At 47.0% G+C, this 22,394-nt stretch overlaps 1 protein-coding gene across 1 annotated transcript in view; it reads right to left on the reverse strand.

The window, feature by feature from the left end:
* The window catches only part of SLIT3 (slit homolog 3 (Drosophila)), a 915,040-nt gene that overhangs the window by 87,496 nt on the left and 805,150 nt on the right, over positions 1-22,394 (reverse strand). The window contains exons 17-20 of the mRNA XM_006884333.1: positions 16,821-16,964; positions 15,683-15,826; positions 12,169-12,332; positions 11,022-11,154 (exon numbers count right to left, since the gene is read on the reverse strand). Of these exons, the coding sequence (XP_006884395.1) occupies positions 11,022-11,154; positions 12,169-12,332; positions 15,683-15,826; positions 16,821-16,964 (585 nt within the window). The remainder of the gene's footprint in view (positions 1-11,021; positions 11,155-12,168; positions 12,333-15,682; positions 15,827-16,820; positions 16,965-22,394) is intronic.

Consider the following 22,394-nt stretch of genomic DNA (forward strand, 5'->3'; position numbering starts at 1 on the left):
TGTCTGCACAAAGAAAGGCAAGGGTGCAGCCAGCACTGGAGAGCTACTCTCTGAAGTGCTCTGAGGAGCCCCCAGCATGAGCAGAGGGTAAAGAAGACAGCAGTTATTCCTGGGCAGCAGCTGGCATTGCTAGAAAAGACTCGGTTGCTGGGGACAGATCTCATTAGACCCACTGACAGGTACCTGATGGGACTGTGGCAGTGCCCTGAGCTTGCCTTCTCTCTGCATCCAGACAGGCAGCAGGATCCAAGGAGCCCTATGACTGTCTATTGTCAATCTCCAATGAGCCAGCCTCTGGCGGAGCCACCTGAGACTCTGCTTAAGGGACGTAGTGGCTAAGTGGTTAAAGGATGGACCTTGGAGTGGTGCAAGGCCCAGGTTCAAGTTTGAGCTCTGCTGTTACTGGCAGTGTGATCAATAATTAACAATAGTTAGTCAACCTTCCTGGCCTCAGTCATCTCATCAGCAAAATGGAAATAAGACTACTTGTCTTGGATAGTTGGGAGAATAAAATGAGAAAGCATATTAAAAAGAATTCAGTCTGGCGCCTGACACGTGATGCTATAAATGGCAGCGGCTTTATTTTCAGGGCAGACAAGGACATTCTTACTTTGTTAGAGGTCTGTGGTGGGGTGGACTTTCTCCTATCCCTCTTCATCCCAGAGCACACACAGTCAGTACCACTGACTTGCTTGTCACTTACTGCACTGCTCAGCGCTTCTGTGTGTGCTCATCACGCTGCCTGCAGAGAACACTCCATAGAGATTTGTTACGTGTCCTCTCTTTACCCCCATCCACTAGCCTCTTTCGTGCCAGTCAACTCAATTAATGTGCTCTTGTCGTCACTTTCTGCCACACTCACTCTCAGAGAGCTGTGACTCAGCCCTGTGCCCCCAAGGGAAAGGCTATGGAGAAAGTTTGTATCTGTGTATGTGTGTGTGTGTGTCAGGGTGTATACACATACACACATGCTACCAGCCTGCTTTCCATCATGTTCTCAGGCTCCCAAATCCCACTACAAATCCTTTTGCCAATAGTTGTGCTTGACAGTGGGGACGAACATGCCATCCTTTCTTTACCCATGTCGGCTGTAGGAATTCAGAGCCAAACTCAGTAGCAGATTTTGCTAAATAAAGGGTCTTCATGAGGGTGGAGTGCAGGCTACATGCTGCTCACCATCTCTCTCTCTCTCTCTCTCTTTCTCTCTGCCATTGAGTTGGAACTGACTCCTATCTGACCCTTCAGCAGGTTTTCAGAGACTGTAAAATTGCATGAGAGGAGATTGTGCCTCTATCTCCTTGGCAGCGGCTAGTGGATTCGAACTACCAGAGAGGGGCCACTTCTGGGTTAACAGTGCAACTCCCTGTGGACTACGCCACCGGGGCTCCCTCACGAGCACTAGGCACTCCTTGTCTCTGTTGTTGATTGCCTTCGAATCCAGCACGATTCATAATGACCCTATGAACAAAAGGCCTGAAAGCCCCTCTACAACTAACAACATTTATCAACATTCATAGAGTTTCTGGAAGCATGTTGTTTAGGAAGTGCATGCCACTCCTGGGCCTCATGAAAATGGGATGAGTCCAGCATCAGGAGGGCCTGGTGCTAGTAAATATGCCATTACATGGAAGCACACAGACTTGTGTTTTCTCTCTTCCAGGAGCATGAGGAAGCCTGTGTTTACGCCGCTGCTGGCGCTGCAGACACTGAGCTCTCTGCAGCTGCCGAGGCCCTCCCTCTGCAGAGGGCACTTGGGAGCCAAGATGCCCTGCCTCTGCTTTGTGCTGCTTTTAATGACATTCTATGAGCTTGCCTTTTAAATCTGGAACTGAACGCTAACTTAGAATAGGGCCTGTGTTCTTTACCTTCCACAGTGTAACACATCTGAGAGGTTCTCTGAGTCTCAGCCATAGACTACTGGGGATTCCCAAAATCCTTCCAGGGACCTCTGAGGTCAAAACTACACTTGCGATGAGACACAAATGTGTGTGCCCTTTTCACTGATAGTACCAAACCCCCAAGGTAAAGCTGCAGATCCCTTAGCATGAATCATGGCAGTGGCACCATATTTCAACTAAAAACAGCTGCTATTGAACCTACTGACTCCTGGGAGCCCCAGGTTTGTCAGAGAAGAACCATGTTCCATAGGATTTACAGGGACTACATTTTTAGATAGTCTAAGTGTGCTCTGTTGTACATAGGGTTTTTGAAGGCCTGTCATTTCAGAAGTGGTTGGCCAATCCTTCTTCCTAGTCTGTCTTAATCTTTAAATATATATAATAGTATCTGACAGACAAGCATACCACAGAAGCAGCAGATGAAAGTCATTTGCCCAGTTATAAAAATGACCAATAGTTTCAATGTTGCTGCCCACCCCCGTTACATGTTGTTGTTGTTGGGTTTTATGGGTTTTTTTGGTTTTGGTGTTTTTTTTTTTTTATCCACCCTTTCCTTACTCCACCACCATCCCTTCCTACTTTTGCCTACAGCATTCAACACCTATCTCCCTTTGACCACTGAAGCTCAACATCAAGAAAACAAAGATTCTCACCACTGGGCCAATTGGCAGCATCAGTATGGACGGTGAAGAGATTGAGATAGTTAACAATTTTAGTTTACTTGCCTCCACAGTCAACACTCTTGGTAACAGCAGCCAGGAAATCAAGAGATGAATTGCATTGGGAGAGTCAGCTATGAAGGACCTCTCAAGAGTACTGAAGAGCAACAACATCAGGCTGGAGACTAAGGTGCGCCTAATCCGGACTATAGTCTTCGCAATTATGTGCTATGCATCAGAGAGTTGGACAGTGGATAGGGATGATAGAAAGATAAGTGGTGCCTTTGAGCTGTGGTGTTTGAGAAGAGTGTTGAATATACCATGGACTGCTAGGAGAACAAACAGGTTTGTCCTAGAGAAGGTGAAGCCGGAATGTTCCTTGGCGTCAAGGATTCTGAAGCTTCATCTGACATATTTTGGGCATGTTGCAAGGAGGGACTGGTCCTTGGAGAGGGACATCATGTTTGGCAGAGTGGAGGGACAGCACAGGAGAGGAAGACCCTCGATGAGATGGATCGATTCTGTAACGGGAATGAGTGCATTTGAAATGGCTAGGTTGGCACAGAATAGAACGGCGTTGCTATGAGTCGCAAGCAACTTGATGGCACATAACAACATTTTCAGAAGTAATCATTAGGCATTTCTTTTTTTTAAAATTTATTTTATTTTATTTTATTATTTTTGTGTGCGTGTACCGTCAAATCAGATCTGACTGGTACAGGAGGAGATTGTCCCTCCTTCCCCGGCAGAGCATCTGGTGGATTCGAACCGTGCGCCTCTGGGATTGTAGTTGCAGCTCCTTGCCACTAGGCCACCAGAGCTCCCCTATTAGGCATTTCTTATGGACCAGAACATCAACTCTACACTTGGCAGTGCCAGTGGCCACTATATTCTTTACTTCTATGCACTGATGGCCTAGTGGCAAGAAACTGTGCTGCAATCCTGAAGGCACACAGTTTGAGGCCACCACCTGCTCCATGGAAGAAGGATGGGCAATCTCCTCCCATGCAATTAACTGCCTCTGAAAACCCGCTGCAGGGTCAGCTATTGGTTGGTTCTGACTTGACGGTACACAACAACACAGGTTTTAAAAAATATAAACAGCTTCACTTAATAAACCTCTTGATGCAGCTATACAAATTATTAATGGTATTAAGTACTTTTTGTCTTTTGATTATGTAAGGCCATGTATTAAATCAGCAAAATCAATTACACGGTCTGTTAATAAAATAATTTTTGGTGTGGTTTAACACGTTGCTGCACACTTTTTAAATTGACAACCGTGCTTAGAAACACATTTCCGTCATTTGCGGCAACGTGCTAAGTGAAATAATTTCTGTATGTGCAAATTCATAATATTCCTCAAGTTTTCTAATTACTCCCCCCTCTTTTCAGATTTCTTTCTCCCCATTAACACAAACTTACTGCCCAGTAAGCTTCATAGCTAATCTTTCAAACTGATTAAATCTTGACCCTTGAAGCTACTGTGTGTGAATATGATGTGGCCTTGAAGAGGAGTCCGTGTGCAACCAGCTGCATGCTGAACTAGCCTCCCCACCCCATCAACTCTCAGTCCAGCTCACTGCCGCCACTGTGTTGGACCCAGCTTCTCGCTGACTCTCCGCTGGGTTGTTTTTCTTATATTTTTTTTAATTAATTTTAACGAAAGTTTACAGAGACTTAGGGTGTCCAGTCATTCATTGTTGCACTTTTCTCCCTACCCACCTCCTTCCCCCAATTCACTCTTCTCCTTGAAGAGAAAAATACGCTGGGTTTTGGAGGCCGTAAATAGCATAGGAGGAGTTACTCATCTTTTGTCTACAGAACCATGTGGATTTGAACCTTTAGAGAAGTGCCTCTTTGAGGGGGGTTGTGTGTGTGTGTGTGTGTGTGAGATTCTCCACACCACCAGAGTTTCCTACCTATGTCTGAAACACTGTTTTTTCTTAAAAAAAAAGATTTGAGCTGGTGGTTATTGAGAGGTGGATATTTAGTGGATAATTTCTCGAAAATGAACCAAGTTGTTTTCTTGGAACCTGTCACTTCTAAGAAAATAACTGACAGTATTTGTTGTCAATGATAACATTTGAGCTTTCAAGTGAAAAGGAAAATTTTGGAAGACCTGTAACTGTCAATATAAGCTTGACAGCTTCCTCACACTCAAAAACTCTCCTGATGAGACTGGTGTTGATGTTAGTGGATGTATGATTTTTAAAATATTATATAACATATAAATTGCATAATTTAGAAGATTGACGTAACCTAATTATTTCCCATGTAAATTACTTTCTATGAATCTGAAAGTTGGACAATGACTAAGGATGACAGAAGAATCAACGTCTTTGAGCTGGGGTGTTGGAGAAGAGTACTAATATTCCCTGCACTGCTAAGTGAACTAATATACCTTGGAGTTCTTCTGTGCATGTTGTTAAGAGGGGCTGAAGGGACAGCAGAAACCCCATTTTTTATAAACCCCCATTAACACTAGAGGCAGAAGCGGGCCATAAAAATTCTTAGCTTAGGGCAAACATGAGTGCCCCGGGTAAAGCCTTGTCTGTCCTTGAAAAGTAAGGGATTAACTAGTGTCTACGTGACACAGGAGTAAAGGCGGGCAAAGTAGCCAGTCCATCAAAAGTCAACCCACCAACCAAGATCGCAATCCCCCTGCCCTAACAGGGGCTCTCAAAAGAGCTATAAAAGCAAGTGGGAGGGGAAACTCGGGGCTTTTTTCCTTCACCACCTTTCTGAAGAGGGAAAAAAGTCTCCACGCGTGGAAATAATATCATAAACGCTCTTGAAATTTCAGACGTGTTTTTAGATTTCTTTGAGGGGCATTTTGTGGGCAGAACAGGGCCAGTCCTTAGAAAAGGACATTATGCTAGGGAAGGTGGAGGGTCAGCCTATGAGAAGAAGTCTTTTAACAAGATAAGTGACTCTAACTTATAGTGATCGTAACAATGGGCTCAAGCCTATCAGAAATTATGAGGATGGCACAAGATAGGGCAGGGTCCAGATCTGTTGTTAACAGGATTGCTATGGGTCCTAGTTGACAAAATAGCATATTAACAACAACAGTGTAACAGAGTGAACCAATATTTTCCAAATGATAAACATGTGATATCACAGAAGATGAAAATTCCATTCAACATGCAAGGCAGACCCATGGATAGTAATGCATTCCTACTGTTTACGGACAAAGTAGATATTCTTCCTCCATAAGTTTTGTAAGACATAAATCTTTTTGAAAGCAGACTTTACATCACTTTCCTGAAAAGCTGCTGGTGGGTTCAAACCGTCAACTTTTTAATTGACGAACACTTTTAACAATAGTGCCACCAAGGTTCCTTGGAGTTTAATGAAACAGAGTGGAAATAAGTTCCTTAATGGGGCTTCACTAACCTTACAAAAAACTACTACTTGTCAGGTTTTGGTGTAGCATCACAGAATATCCATACTATTTGAAAAGACTATCAAAATATCCCTTTCCTGACCACATAACTGTGGGAAGCCAGATTTCCTTCCTGTACTTTAGCCAAAATGCCGTGTCACAGTAGACTGACTGCTGAAACAGATGTGACAATGCAGCTGTGTTCTGTTAAGCCAGGCACTGAAGTGATTTGCAAGAATGTAAAACAACACCACTCTTCCCAATTAAATTTCCTTTGTTTCATTCTGCATTAAATGCTATTTATGTAAGGATATAATAGGTGTTTATTGTTATTTTTAAATGGGCTGGTAATACACATTTTACAAATGTCTCAGTTTTATTTGATAATATGATGGGTATCAATAGATATAAGCCACAAAAACAGAAGCTGCTAAGGTTCTTTTGTAGAGAACCCAAAGTTTGAGAATTGCTGGTGTAACGGGGGAGAGCTTGGGTTTGGGCTGAACATGCTCTCTAATCCTGACTGTGGTGGCACAGCCTGTAGGAAGCTGCACTGCCAGCCCTGAGGTCTCACTTCTCTGCTGGTTTGAATCTCCCCCGTGGCTCTGTGGAAGAACGATGGGAAGTCTCCTCCCACAGCCTCAGAAACCCAGTGAAGGAAGGTCAGCTACGGGCTGTTCCTAACATGATTTGAGAGAATCCTGTCTGGGCCATTTATAACTGGATAGACTTGGGCAAGTAAATTTTATCCTCCTTACTTACAATGGACTGCCAAAAACCCAAACAAATCTTTTGTTTGAGGAAGTACAGTCAGAGTGTTCCTTAGAAGCAAGCATGATAAGACTGCATCTCACATACTTTTGGGCCTGTTAGCCGTGGGGAGACTCTTCCAAGGACTCTTGGAAAAGGATATCAAGCTTTGAAAAGTGGAGGATGAATGAAGGAGAAGAAGACCCTCAATAAGATGGACTAGTACAGTGACTGCAACGATGAGCTTAAACACAGCAGGGATGGTAAGGACAGTGCAGGATCAGAGAGGGTTTATTTGATTGTATATATGGTTGCAGGGAGTTAGAGCTCATGCATGGCATCCAACAACAACAACAGTTCTCCGAATCCCCAGTGGTGCAAAGGACTAAAAGTCTTATCTGCTAACCAGAAGGTTGGTGGATCAAGTTCACTCAGAGGAACCTTACAGAACAAAGGCCTGGTGATCTACTTTGGAAAAAGAAACCATTGAAAACCCTAGGGAACACAGCTGTATCCTAACACACATGAGGTCAACATGAGGGACAGTCTATTTGATGATAACTGGGTACTGATAAATAATTCTTCATCCTTGCTTATAGGTGAACCTTGAAAATATTATTGTTATATATGTTATAAATATTATTATATGTTACATAATATTATTATGAGTGAAATAAGTTTGTCACAAAAAGATAAAATCTGTATGATGTCTCTTACAGAAAACATCTAGAAAGTACAAGTATATGCAGAGCCCAACATTTCTTAGTGGTCATTTGGTATGGAAGCTCAGGGAAGAAAAAGTTAACTCATTGCATGGGTTATTCACTAAGCTACTTTTAAGAAGGATGGAATATAATTGCAAATAAACTAGCGGTGATGGTTGTACAACATGAGGAATGTAATGAATTTCAATGATTATGCAAGCAAAAATGTTCAACAGGTGAATAATCTAGTAAGTATATAATTACAATAATTAAAAGACAGATCAGGGCAAAGTTCCTGCAGTCAGCCTCAGTGAGCACTCACAGGACTGAAAGTGCTACCCACTGCCAAAGCGTGATCCCAACTCAGATCAACTCGATAGACCGAGGAGAACGGCTTCATAGAGTTTTCAGAGCTTCAACCTATGGGAAGCTAAACTTTATACCAAATATTATATGAAAACCCTTGTTCAGGAATTGAAGGAATTACAAATTTATAAGTTAGGATTTCTCTTATGGCAGATCATAGAAAATGAGCTGTTTGTTCCCTGCAGACGGGAGACAGCAAGGGGCCCCCTACAGAGGGAGTGTTACTTCCGGAGCTAGAGTTCACCCTGAGGCATCAAGGCAATCCTTAAAGGTTTACCAAATTCTTGCATTTGCTAACCCCTCCCTCCTGAGTCAAGCAGAAGGTTTTGAATAGAAAGAGCTTGGCTTCATTTGCATTGAATTCTCTTTGTGATTTACTTCCAGATAGTTTTCAATAAAGATACAGAGAGGCTTGGCTTGGGGTCTTCAGTCGAGAACTACTGACCCCCTGTTTTATGCTCTCTGCTCTATCTCGTTCCTGGCTGTATGTCTCATTATTAATAATTATAAAATTATTCCATTCCGTCATTTGGGACCCTCAGTCTGCAACATCGGAAGCAGAGAACTTCATCATTTTACCCACAGAGTGGCTGGTAGATCCAAATCTTTCAGTACTTAACTCACTGTACCACCTGGGCTCTTGAATGTGCTAAGGTAAGTGAACAAGGCTCAGCTTGGGCTGATTCACTCAAGAGGAGAGAAGACAGCATGAGGAAGGGTGCATGGAATGAGGGCTTTTGGGAAGTTTGCAGAGGGTTGCCAGAGGAAGAGTGCCACTTCCTATCCACCTCGGAAAACCCTCTGGTGGGTCGGCCGTGAGTGGGTTCTGACTCCACAGCCCTGCGAGGGAAGGAGACTCAGATAGCACTGCTTTGGCCTTGTATGCTTGCAACAGGCTCCCTGACCCTATCTTCTGGGGAAAAGCTACACAGTCATGTTTTTTTCTTCTCCTTTAGTGCATAAGACATAATTTTGTTTTGAGTTGGCAGCCCTGCCTGAGATAATGAGCATTGCTGGAGGGTGCCGGGAAGTTAGTGTTGACAATCCTGGGTCAGGGTACAGCCGTGGCCCTTGAACCAGAGGCTGGCAACCAGCAGTTTCCTGATGGTTTTCACTGTGTCCACATCCTTCTCCTGCATACCCCTCCCAGTACCCCTCTCCTAGAGGGTGCTGCCTGGATAGTTTTAAAAACAGAAAGAGGGCTGGTTTCTTCAGTGAGTTTTGGAAACTCTACTGGGCCAAGAGAAGCACCGCCATCTCCAAAGCAGGAAAACAGGTCTCTTCCCAAAGCTCTGAGGCTAACATTATAATTACGTCCAATTATCTTTGTTATTTCAACCTCTGATTCAGGAGCTTTGGGGGAAAGCATCCATGACCTTGTTTTCATGACATTTCCTTCCCTTTGACGTGTCATCTGGCCCTCAATTAGCCCAGGAAGGAGCTGTGCACCTGGGCCACTCTCTGCAACCCCCTACCTGTGGCCTGGCCACCTATGGCTCGAGGATGCTGATCTTCTGATGGCTCCAGTCCAAACCCAGGGCTGACAAAGACTTTTTAGCAACTGTCAAGACCTCCCTCCTCTCCTGCAGACTGGCAGCTCTGGTTACAGCTTCCCTGAGCATCAGGGAATGCCAGGAGCCACAAAACCCACCTCGACTCTCTCTGCTATTCTGAGAAACTAGCACACTCAGGCTCCACCCTCAGAGGCTCTGGCAGGGCGGGTCAGAGCAGCACTCCAGGCAGGAGTCTGCATGTCAGCCTTTGGCTTGTGCTTCCTGGGCTGACCCAGGGGAAGGCTTGTGCACTGTGACTGTGAGAGTCGGGGCGGTACAAGCACTAGATGTGGGGTGGGGGTGCAGGGGTGCATGTGAGTGTGTCTTTCTGTGGGACACCAGACCTTCGACAGCCCTTCCTTCACATGGCTCTGCCTGCTCCCAGCAGAGGGCCAAGGCTCAGTAGCAATTTCAGCCTGGCACACTCTCTCCTCCCTTCTTATTATCTCCTACTTCCTCTTCATACTGCCGCCCCAGTCTCCTCTCCCAGAGACGTTTTCTCTGATCTTCACATCTAAGTCAGACCCCTCCACTTTCAGATGGCAGAACCACCTTGCTCCTCTTCTTGCAGCCCTTTTAACAGCTGTCATTCCACACGTGCCTCTGAAATGACTGAACAAACATGGGCCTCCCCCAGGAAATGCAACCTCCACACACATCCGGCTCACCTTTGACCTGCTTACCCGGTCACCAGTGTTGGCACAGCACTTGCCACACAGGACCACTCAGTGTATTGACTGCATGACGGAAGTGAGTGAACGAATGAATGAATGCAAATAAGACGACGTTTTGTGAGGGCTGAGAAATGTGCACTGTTCCTGATATATTCCAGCAAGATTCCTTCAACTACGGGTCTGTATATTGCTCTGAGCTTCCCGTAAGTGCAGAAATAAGCTCTGCTCCATACTATGAAGAGCCTTTCAAGACGGGAACAGCATTGTTTCTTTCACTTGGAGCTTCTGGGACAGGACCAAATCCTAATCGGGAGCTTGGCTGTGGAAAAGAATAGTTCCTGTTTGAAGCATTTACAGGACATAATAGGCAGCACTGGTGGTGTTGGCTGCAGGGAGCTGTGCTGTGAACCCGAGACTGCCCTCTTTGGAGGTTCGAATCCACCCGTGGTTCCACTGCAGAAAGATAGGCAACCTGCCATTATAATTTCCAGCCTCAGAAAGCTGGTGGAAGGTCAGTTATGAGTTAGTTCCGACCAACGGCAATGAGTTTTGAGTGAGTATGAAGATGGTCCTCCATCTGTGAAATGGATGCCGCTTTTGGCAAGGATGGAACAGAACCATAGTGGTGAAAGGACTTGGCTGTAGTACCTTCTGAATGACGCTTTTACAATTACCCTGCACAGTCGCTGGTATCAGGCTGAAAGACTGCCAAGGGCAGGTGGTGCGGGAAGACAGAGTGCAGAGAGGGGAGTTGGGGATTCTGCAGAAAATGAAACAGTATCCGCTGGCTGCATTCTGGAGCACATTTAGTGAGAACAAGGTCAGATATGTCTCCCCTTCCAGTTGGAGGCAAAGGGGTGCTTCCTGTGCACATATCAAAGCTCTTGTCACCTAGGGGAAGGCTTGACCCCATCTTTCTGGGATTGCTCTTTGGAGCATCCTCCACAAATCTCATGCTTTGGGTACTGGGGGTAAAATGTGAAGGACGCTGGTGTGAGGGGATACTCGGTGTTTGGGGAGATTACTTACAGCTCAGTCACATCCTTGGGGATGCCTTTGGGAAGCGCACGGAGCCCCTTGTTGCTGCATCGCACCACTGTATCAATGCAGGTGCACTGCTCCGGGCAGCGTGGGCCCAGCTGGCAGCTGCTCTCATCGTTGCCTGTGGAGAGAACCCCAGAGGGTGAGCTTGGTGGGAGACAGACTCCACTAGGGGGAGCAGGTGAGCAAGGCTGGGCGACCCTGGCCAAAGTGATGCCTCCACTTGCTCCCTTTGAGCCAAAACTCTAATAATCCACGTGCTGGTCTCACCCATGGATGGAAGGGAAAGGACACATGTCTGAGCAGGGATGAGGCTACCTGTCTTCTGCCGCATCTGACATAAGACAAAGACTAGAAAAGAGGCTAGCTAAGACCTGACTAATCAGAATATTAGCTAGGAAATAGGTCATTGTCAATTTGAGCAGGAATAAGAAAAAGTCATTGAAGGGACAGTCAGAGGAGGGGGCAGAGCCCAGTCTATTCCCTTCCTCCTTCCCTCAATTACATCTAGGGTTGTGAGCGTGTCCTCTGCCTCCCATACACCTTCACCATTGCTTTACTTACAACCAGTTAATCTCTCCCTAGATCACCCATAGTTGATTAAATAAAGAACTGCTGCTGGCTTGATTTATGCAAACACAATACCCTGTGGGATCCTGAGACTTAGAGCTTCAGGTCTCCAGATATATGGGCCCCTCCTCCCTCCTAGCCAGTGATAAGACTTTGTAGGAGCTGAAGTTTCATTATGATATAGGCAAGGAGGCCAAGTCCCAGGGCCTCCATGTACAGTTGTGTTGGTTGTGTACTACACAAGGCTATCAAATATAAGGGCACCGTTTTCACTGTAGATATGGATTCTTACGTTTTCAGTACAACAGCGTTATCAGCAAAGTATCTTGCTTTAACAAAATCAATGAATCAGAAAACATTTCAAACTGAGGGAAATAAAATGACGTTTGAAAGGGACCCCTTTATCATAGTTTGTATGAGGGAGCCCCGTTGGCTACAGCAGATCCGCAGAGCCCTGCAGGGATCCAACAGTGTGCCTTTCTCAGGGAGTCCTGGCCCGCAGCTACACCTCTCTTCTCCTGTATCTCCCTCACTGTCCCAGGCATGCCACCCCCAGCCTTCTCACCGTCGCAGGTGAAGTCCTGGATGGCCACGTCCTGGATGGGAATCTCCTTGAGGAAGAAAGGCTTCTGACACCTGGGGTTCCCGCTGACGATCCGCCTCTTCCTCAGCCACTTGCCGAGCCAGGCCAGGTGGCAGTTGCAGTTGAAGGGGTTGGACAGGAGGTTGCTGGAAGGATAGAAAGGCCTCTCTGAGTGGTGGGCCTCAGCCCTCCTACAGTGTGAGCCCTCCCTGGGACCCTGGGTCCTAGCTTTCCAGGTCGGGTCGACTGTGGGCTCTGGGAAAGGAGGATGGGGCTCGGCAAGCATCTTCTAAAACCCAGGGGCAGTCTTCCCAAGTGTCTCACCCAGACCTCCACTCACAGATGTGACCTTGGCTCCTGTAACACTGTTAACGGGTGGGACTGCGTCCCACAAAGATTATGTTGAACAACATAAACCTTGGTACCAGCGAACCTGACCTTGTTCGAACACAGGATCTTTGAAGATGTTATCGATTAGTATGAGGTCCTATTGGAGCAGGTGGGTTCTAACGTTAGTGTCCCTGTGAAGAGATGAACTTGGAGAGCGTGGAGAGAGGCAGACAATACCAGGTCAGACTTGGGCTGTTACTATGAGTGAGATGGGCACGTCTTACTTATTTGAGATGGGAGTGCCTAACAAGGATTTCATGTGGAGGAATGATATTCTCTCATTTATACTGAACAAGATCTTATAATGAGAGAGACAAGAGGAAGGATCATCATGTGACAATGGAGGAAGATGCATTTTAAAGATTGTTGGGAAAGCTGTTGGGCTCCAGGGACCATGACGTGAAGCAGACCCTCTCACAGCTCTTAGAAGCAATCACATGACTGACCCCTTGTCTTGGATTTCTAGCATGCAGAACTGTGAGAAGATAACCTCCCCTTCGTACTTGCCACCCACCTGGTATTACTGTGTTATGGCTGCCCAGAAGACCAAGATACACGTCCCCCTTGCTCCTGAGTTCCCTCTGTGGAACTCTCTTCAATGCCTTAACAGGTACAATTTGCCACTTACCGCTGTCATGCACATGTGCTTTTCTTCCTGCCTGGAATGTGTCCCAGCAGTCTGCCTGGCTGGCTAACCCCCTTTTACGTCTCATATTTCTGAGAAGCTTCTCCTCAGCCCCCATCTACAGCAGGCATCTTTAACCCCGTCCCATTCCTTTCTCTCCACAACTTCATTTCTTCCACAGCACCCGTGAGAGTGTGTAATGGTTGGTTTCTGTGTGTGTTTGACGCCCATCTCCCACAATGGGCTCTCCTTTCTGTGAGGACAGGGACCTGGCATGTTCCCCCTCTCTATACATCCTATCCCCAAAGGTTTTTTTTTTTTTACATTCTGGAATGGATGCTGGATTGATGGAAGGATGAAGAGATGAGAGAAGCTATCACTCTGTGTGTTTCTCATAGGACTGAGCCACGCTAAGCACTTTAGAAATCCATTATCTCATTCATACTTGTCACAACAATCCTGCAAGGGAGGTGACATCATTCTCAATTCACAAGAGAGGAAAGTAAAGCTTAGAGGTTAAAGAGGAGGGTCAGATGGCCCTGGGGAGGCTGTTGACTGACGTGGCAATTAAGAGCTGGGGAGTCAGGGATTCTCTGGGTTTGAATCCTGGCTCTGCCTCTCAGGACCTGGGCCATGTGGAGCAAATCACATCACTGGTCAAAGTTGTCTCACTTCATGCTTTATGAGGCCACAACCTATGTGGCTTTGGATTCCCAGTGTGGAAGCATATTGGAGGGGTACACAGGAGCCAAAATGAACTAAGCCGCTCACTGGTGCTAGTTCCTATCCCCTCAGACACTTCTGACACCGTTCACTCCTTCCTCCAACAATTACATACTGAACACCTACGGCATGTCACATACTTTTTAGAAATTGAGGATGTATTGGTGTGTGCCAGTGAGTTGATCCCAACTCACAGCAGCCCCATATGACAGTAGACTGACCCCTCTGGACTTTTTTCCTAGGCTACAATCTTTATGAGAGCATTCTGCCAGATCATTTCTCTGGCATGAATGACTGGTGAGCTTGAATTGCTAATATTTTGGTTTGCATCCTACCATTGTGCCATCAGGGCAGTGAACAAAACAAATATATGTGCCTGCCCTTCTGTAACTTTTATTCTAGCTGAAGGGAGGCAGATAATACCCAGTGAATACTCCATGAGTAAACTGTGCAGTACATTAGGAACTGGGCAGTACTATGGTTCTTGTCTTCTATGCTCTGGGTTTGATTCCTGGTCAACACTGCTCCTGCGCAGCCATTGCCCATCTGCCACTGGAGGCTTGGGTGTTGTTATGATGCTGAACAAGTTTGAGTGGAGCTTCCAGACCTAGATAGACCATGACGAAAGGTCTAGCCTTCTATTTCCACACATTAGCCAAGAAGAACTCTGAGGATCTTAGCAATGGGATCCTGTTATGAATCAGGGGCTGGCTGGCTCCACTGTGTCTGACAACAACATGGGAAGCCTGAAGGTCGGGAAGGGATAGACGGACTGAGATGAGGCAGAGGAGTGGAATAAGGCGGAGGTCGGCAGCCTGGGTGGGGGGAGGCACCTTAGAAAGAATGAAAGGCGGGGAGGTCATCCAGAGGAAAGAGGTGCAGGCGTGGGGACAACTAGTGCCAAGTTGTGAGATGCATGTGTGGCCTGGGTGGAGGAGGAAGAGGAAAGAGGCCAGTGGATGGAAGAAGGGGAGTCAGGGAGGCTGGCTGTATGCAGATGCCACTAGCTTTTATTCCTAGTGAGAAGGGTGCACACAAGCATGACAATAGACAGACAGCAGTACAGAGCAACTACCTCTCCTGTCTTTCAAAGGGTTTTGGGGGAAGGGAAGGGAAGGAAGGGAGACTAAATCAGCAGCTAGAGTTAACAGAACCACACACAGATAATGAAAGCAATCAGAAAAGCTGACCTGTGTAGGGACTTTCTGCATCTCAGGTCCCTGTTGTGTGAAGTAGCATCTTTTCAAAACCCCTGTCTCATGATACCTCTGTTCTGAATTCTTCTCCAGGCTTCTCTTCATACCATTCTCTCTCTAGATCTGTGCTATGACCACCCTTTGTTCTGTCTCACTTTGTTCTGCTCCAACCCCATCACAGGACCTTTGCACATACATTTCTCTCTGAATGTGGTATATATTGCATTTTCCTCAGGAGCTAACTTCCTCCCACCTTCCAGAAAGCAGTTTCAGTATTCCTCCATAAAGTCTAGGTGGGGTTTTCACATCACTGTGGCTCTCCCTCCGTGGCACATGCCGATGCTGTGAGCTTTAGGCATGAGTCACCAGGCCTGCTATGCCCATGAGTACATCTTCAGTACCTAGATAGTGCCTGGCACAGAAAGTGAACCAAGTGAATGCTTACTAAATAAACACATAGATACATGAGCATGACAAAGATAATAGGGAATGGAGTAGAGAGGTCGACAGAGGAGAAGTTGAGAGTGAAGGGCAGAAAGGCAGTGGGTGCAGGAGGACTTACATGGTGGACAAGGAGACAAGCGTGGTGAAGGCTCCGGGGGTGATGGTGGTGATGCGGTTGTCATAGAGAGACAGCAGCCTCACTGAACTCAGGCCCGCGAAGGTGTCGTTGCTCACACAGCTGATCAGGTTGCTCCTCAGCATCCTAAAGGGGGAAGAAGGGGGGGAAGCACGGGCATTTTCCTTTCCTTCCAAAAAGGCACCACGGCTGGGTGTGTGTATGTACACACATCAGCATGCATGTGTGTGTAGCGGCTACTTCTGCCCGCTCCACACTCTCAGCAGCCACATTGTCTAGTTCGTAAAGTTCATAAACATACTTTGGGCATGTTTCCAGGAGAGGGACATCGTGCTTGGAAAGGTGGAGGGGCAGTGGAAGAGAGGAAGGCCATGACCAGGTGGGTTGACATGGTGAGTGCAGCGATGGGGTTGAGTGTGTCAGAGACTGTGAGGACGGCGCAGGATAGGACAGGGTTCAGCTCGGTTGTTCACAGCGTCATGACGAGTGGTGGTCGACTCGATGGCACCTAACAACAATCCTGAAGAGCAGGGCTGGGACTTTCAATTGGGCTACATGCACGTGTGTTTGAACAGCCTTGCTGTGGGTGCTTTATTTATAGTGAAGTATGCGTCACATGTGGGTATGTGTTCACACGTGTGGTAAGGTTGTTAAGTGTATGTACATATTTTCCTAGTTGGAGAAGGAGACTCCTCAGCTTGTGTGCACTTGTATATTCATGTGCACATGTCTGTTTGTAGATTTGTTTATGTGCATGCAGTACATGTCTCAATTTTTATATACACATATTTATTTGCTTGTGTGGGTACACGTGTGTTATAGCCTCTGTCAGTGTGTTTCTGCTCCAAATCTATATACTTATGGACAGGTGAGTGAATGCCTTTAACTTTTTTAAAGCCATGGTATTCAGGCTGCCTCTGTAGCGGGAGTGATGAGGTACTATCTTTTGTCCCATCAAAGGGTGGAAAATGCCTGATGGTTCTCAGGCTCCATGAAGGAAGGGACTCAATGGACTTGGCCAGGTCCAAGGTCGAGTCCACTGCCAGCCAGTCAGCCCTCATGGCCAGTTCTGGTGACTGTCCTCCCATCTCCCTCAGGGTCTTGGCCCCTGGGCACTCACAGGGTCTTGAGGCCACTGAGGCCACGGAACATGCGTCCGTGGACCATCTCCAGCTGGTTCCCTGTCAGCATCAGCTCCTGCACGCTGGCTGCTCCGTCAAAGGTGCCCTCACGCACCTCCTTGATCTTGTTGTTACTCAGGTTTCTGTGGGGAGAGGGGGAAGCAGGAGAGTCAAGGGGGCAGGGCTGGAACTCAGGGAGAGAACAGCTAATGCTGTACCGTGTTGCATCAGTGTTGGACTCTCTGGCGTTTGGTTTTCACATACCTGTGGGAACCCTTGGCCCCACACAGGTGGAACTAGCTTTGTGGAACAGACTGCATAGGATTACATACCTCTAACACCCCGGGGGACTGGTGTATTTAATGCAGTGATACTCAAAGGGACTTTCTCCCTCTACTGATATTATTATTAAGTAGTGGTTCTCAAGATGTGACTGGGGGGGAAAATGTGACTGGGAGAAAAATATCCCCTGCCTCCATGCACACAGGTAGGGCATCTGTGGCACTTTTGTATCTCTGGTTGGGAATTATTCCTATGGGCATTTTGTACCTAGATGTTAGATACCATGTGAGGAATTTAGTCCACACAGCGTATCAAATCCTCAAAGCAATGCCTAACTATCGACAGTACTTTTTGTATTACATTTTAAAAATTGTGGTAAAATACATACAACATATAATTTGCCATTTTAACAATTTTAAACTGTACAATCTCAGGAGGTTAATTACATCCATCAAAGATCTGTACAGCCGTCACTACTACTTGTTTTCAAAATTTTTCCATTAACCAAGCAGAAACTCTGTATTCAATAATAAGAGTTCCCAGAAGCTCTCATTTCCTCCTGTCTCAAGCCCATGGTAGTCAATTGACTTCCTAGGGAGCTCTGGTAGTGTAGTCTGTGGGGATCTGTGCTATTAACCCAAAGGCTGAGCCTTTCTGGTGGTTCACATCTACCCACAGTCCCACAGGAGAAAGACAGGCCATCTCCCCCACTGCGAATAGCCCAACAGCCTCAAAAACCCAGTGTGGGGGCGGCTAGCTATGAGTCGGTTCTAGCTTGATGACAGTGAGTCTGAATCTACTTTCTATCTCTATACATTCGTCTGCTTTAGATATTTCTTATAAGTGGAAGCCTATGCACTTTGTTCATTATGGCTAGCTTATTTTACTTGACATAAAGGTTTCACGGTTCATGTATCAGGGCTTCATTCCTTTTCTTTGCAGAGTACTCCTTCATCCAATGCACATACCAGTTTGGCTATACAAGTATTGAAGGAAACAGGCTGCTTTCACCTTTTGGCTATTGTGAATAATACTGCAGTGAACACAGGTGTGGTAAGTATTTGTGTTCTTGCTTTCAGTTCTTTTGGAAATATGGCTTGCAGAGGCTATAAATCACAGGGGAGGAGGCTGTCCGTTTTTCTTTCTTGGAGCTGCTGGTGGATGTGGATGTGAAGTGCCAGAGAGGATGGGCTTTGGGTTGGCAGCATGCCTCCCTACAGGCTACACCACCAGATGAGCTCTAGCATTAGCCTCTCTAGTCAATGCTCTGTATCCACACCACACCACACCACACCACACCACACCACAGGCCTCAAAGATGAAGTAGATTCTTCTGGGACCCTAGAGTTGTGAGTTCCTGGGTTCTTTCTAGCTGGTCAGGGACAGGCAGGGTGAGGAGAGGATTCTCCTCCAGAGAGTCAGGCTCTTGGGAGGCTGAGTACACAGGATGGATAAAGATGGTTAGAGTAGCTCCTATGTGAGAGTGCTATCACTGCCTGACATCTGCTCTTGAAATGAGCAAGATTAACATCATATCACTGCAAGGTTTTTGAATTGGTTATCACCGGGCCTGAAAAGCACCCAGGGCTGGGTGGATGAAACAGGAAGTTAAGGTTCATATGCAAGAAATGGTAAGGGCCTCCTGAGCAAAAAGGGGTCACAGCCCTGTCCAGGGAGCCATCTCCTGGAAACACAGATGTTCCCAGGTAGGAACAGAGTCTACTAACTTGCTGTGCCCCCAGAAGCTATCAGAGTTGATGGGCTTACCAGCAAGACACCACACCCAAACCAGCTGACTCAATGCGACTCTGTGCACGTCAACAGAGAAGTGTGTTCCACAGGGTTTTCAATGGCTGATTTTGCAGATGTAGATTCCACAGTCAACACTCTCGGCACCAGTAGCCAGGAAATGAAAAGACATATTGCGATGGGAAAGTCTGCTGTTAGGGACCTTTCCAAAGTACTGAAGAGCAACGGTGTCTCTCTGGAGACTAAGGTATGTCTGATACAGGCCATGGTCTTTGCAATCACTTGTTATGCATCACAGAGCTACACAATGAGTAAGGAGGATAGAAGGAGAATTGATGCCTGTGAGCTGTGGTGCTGGAGAAGAGTGTTGAGGGTACCATGGACTGCTAGGAAAACAAACAGATTCATCCTGGAAAGGGTCAAACTGGTCGGACGGCTCCTTAGAGGCAAGGATTCTGAGGCTCCGTCTAACATACTTTGGACATGTTGTGAGAAGAGACAGGTCCTTGGAGAGGGACATCATGCTTGGTAGGGTGGAGGGACAGCGCAGGAGGGGAAGGTCCTCTGTGAGGTGGATTGATGTAGTGACTAGGGCAATTGGGATGGGTGTATCGGAGATGGTGCGATTAGCACAGGACAGAGCAGAGTTTAGGGCTGTTGTACATAGGGTCGCTATGAATCACAAGCGACTTGACGGCACATAACAACAACAACAGATTCCTAGACCTTTCTTCCAAGGCACCTATGAGTGGATTTGAACCTCTGATCCTTTGATTAGCAGCTGAGCATATTAACTGTTGCTCATTTTACTGCTGTAGATCCTGAGGCTGGGGGGAAGGGGCACGGTGGGCTCCAGATTGAATTACATTGAAGGGAACATTCTCACCAAGTTCCTGGGGCCCACCAGGACCTTCCTGAGTCTGGGACTCTTGTTTCTCTCCTGCTTCTCTCCTTGCTAAGCTGCAGGGTGACCTACAGCCACCCAGAGAGTGGAACTAGCCCCAGGGGACGGTCCTTGTGTAAATGATGTACCTGCAGCCCCATCAGCAGAAGGTGGCTACTTTTCCTCTTCCCAGGTGGGGGCTGCTCTCACCAGCAGCTGTGTATCAAATGCAGCTGGGGGCTCAGTTCCCCCTCTGAAATCTCCTGCACCCTCTGTGTTCCTCATCATGACCCTGCTCCTCCTCCCATCCCCTTCTGCCAGGAAAACCTGAGCAAAGACTGCTCGAAATTTCCCTCAAGGTCTGAGGGAGCCAGGAGGCTTCAGCTGGATTTTGTTTCTTGCCTGCATCTCCTTAAACTCAGCCAATTTTCTTATAAATCTAGTAGCTCTGGCCCAGGAAAACCCAAGGATGACGGTAATGCACTGGGGAGACTGCAAATTACCCCCAAATTAGACACAGTAGGAAAGATAAAGGCTCTTCCAGAAGCTATAAGTCACCCAAATGCCAGAGGAGAGGATTTTGCTCCAGAGAGTCAGGCTTCCTGGAGGACTGAGGTGCACAGGATGGGTGACAGGGATGAGTTAGAGCAGCTATGATGTGCGCACGCTCCCATTTCCTGACATCTGCTGCTTTAAATGAGTAAAATTAACATCACATTACTGCAAAGTTTCTGAACTGGATTTCCTCAGGCTGGGAGCATAGAAAACAGAGCGAGAGTTAAAAAAGAGTGCAGGGGAGCAAGAATGTTCCAGAAGACTCTCCTGCTGCTCTTCTCCTCCCCACTGAAAAACACCGATCAAAATCACAGGCAGCGGAAAGTGGAGCATACTCTGCACCTAGGATGGTGCACTGGCACTTAATAAGAGCTTGGTGATATTGTCAAAGCATCAGCATCCCAGGAAAACTTAGAATGTCATATCGGGGCCATCCAGTGGCACCCTTCCACCTTCATTTTACCCTCTGCTTAATCACAGCTTTGATGAGCACGGTGTAAGATCCACCAGGGAAGACCACGCCTTGGGACACTCATCTCCGAACCAGGGTTGGTTCACAAGGGCCAGTGACAAGACAAACCTGGTGCTCTACCCCACTGCCTCGGCAAGCTGCAGATCTTTTCATTTCAGACCCTGTTCTCCTCCTTCCCAGGGGACAATGAGACCTCTAGTGTCTCGGGAGTCGTCTGGCTGCTTCTGCAAAGTCTGATTCCAGCAATGCAAGGATGGCCTCTCCTAGGGCCCTGTCTCCTCCAGGTTTGTAAGCAGGCCATAAACTCTGTCTGACAAGAGGGTAGGGCTATAATCTTGTTTAAATCCCAGTCCCAAGGAAAGATGCAATGGGGAACCGCTAGAGGATTAGATATTATTCATTTGACTAGAAACCAAGGATACAATCAAGTCATGATTGAAAGCCTTATTTGCTTTCCCTCACCAAGGTGGAAATGGTACTTCAATCTGGGGCTGCAGACTCAAGGCAGGTGACTTAATGACAGAAGCAGGCTCGGGGGAACAGTGTTCACTTAATCCCATATTCCATCTATGGGGACAGCTGCCCCTCAGTGCAATTCAACCGGAATCATTTGGGGATGTGTGCTCAGTTGGGCCAGATCTTTTTGATTTTTCAGAAGATGGCAGAAATTTAGAGTGTGTGTGTATGAGAGAAAGAGAGAGTAAAAAACCACCTGCCAATTTTAAAAACGTGAGTGCCTGTGTGAAGTAGAGGGCAACGACCCAGGACTTCTTCTGTGGGAACAGTAGGAAAAGGAAGGATGGGAGTGGGCGGCAAGCCCAACCTCACATTAGTGTAATGCCAGGCTCAGACCTTGGTATCTGACAGAGCTAATTGAGGAAGCAAGCTCTGACACTCATGGGCTGTGTGTCCTCAGAGAACTCAGGGAAGCTCTGTGAGCCTCAGCTTCCTCATCTTCCCCAAAAAAAGCCATAAGTGTGGGAGGGGTATATGGACTCAGGAGAGCACAGAGCCCACCACACAGTCGCCGAGGGGCGTTCCAGTCACGCAGAGGCAACGTGATTCTTTCTTCCCCCCTCCTGATTCTCTTTATTGTAGCGACTGTCCTCAACTCTGAGGCAGGGAGCAGGCTGTGATCATGTGCAGCCCTGGGAATGGAGAAAACAGCCCACGTGTGTGGCTTCTTTGAATAGCACTGGACAGACCCAGAGGCGCCTTGACTGAAAGCTGGCATGACAGAGCAGCTGGTGTTTCCTTCTGATTCCTCAAAATACAGACCTTTAACTGTCACCTTGTCAGCTCACTGAGCAACAGGTGCTCGAGACATCTCTGTACCACTGATGATCCTTATCTGATCCACCTACCTGTCCTCAGGGTGCATACTAGATAAGAGGTCAGGGGTGGGGATGTGCAGTGGGGCCAGCAGGTAAGTTGGGCATGGTGGGAATTCATACTTTTTTTTTTAATATAACCTGGCAGTTAAAAAGCAGGGATGTTTGTTAAATGTTCTGCTTCCCAATAAGTTGCCATAGCAGAGCTCAGGAGACTGGGATGGTCCGGGCAGGGGGAGGGGGCCATGATACTCTGGCATCCTGCTCCAGTTTGCACCTTCCTCCTGCTCTAGTTTGGAGC

Source organism: Elephantulus edwardii, unplaced genomic scaffold (assembly GCF_000299155.1).
Source record: "Elephantulus edwardii isolate Elephantulus edwardi_28Jun2011 unplaced genomic scaffold, EleEdw1.0 scaffold00033, whole genome shotgun sequence".
Classification (NCBI taxonomy): domain Eukaryota; kingdom Metazoa; phylum Chordata; class Mammalia; order Macroscelidea; family Macroscelididae; genus Elephantulus; species Elephantulus edwardii.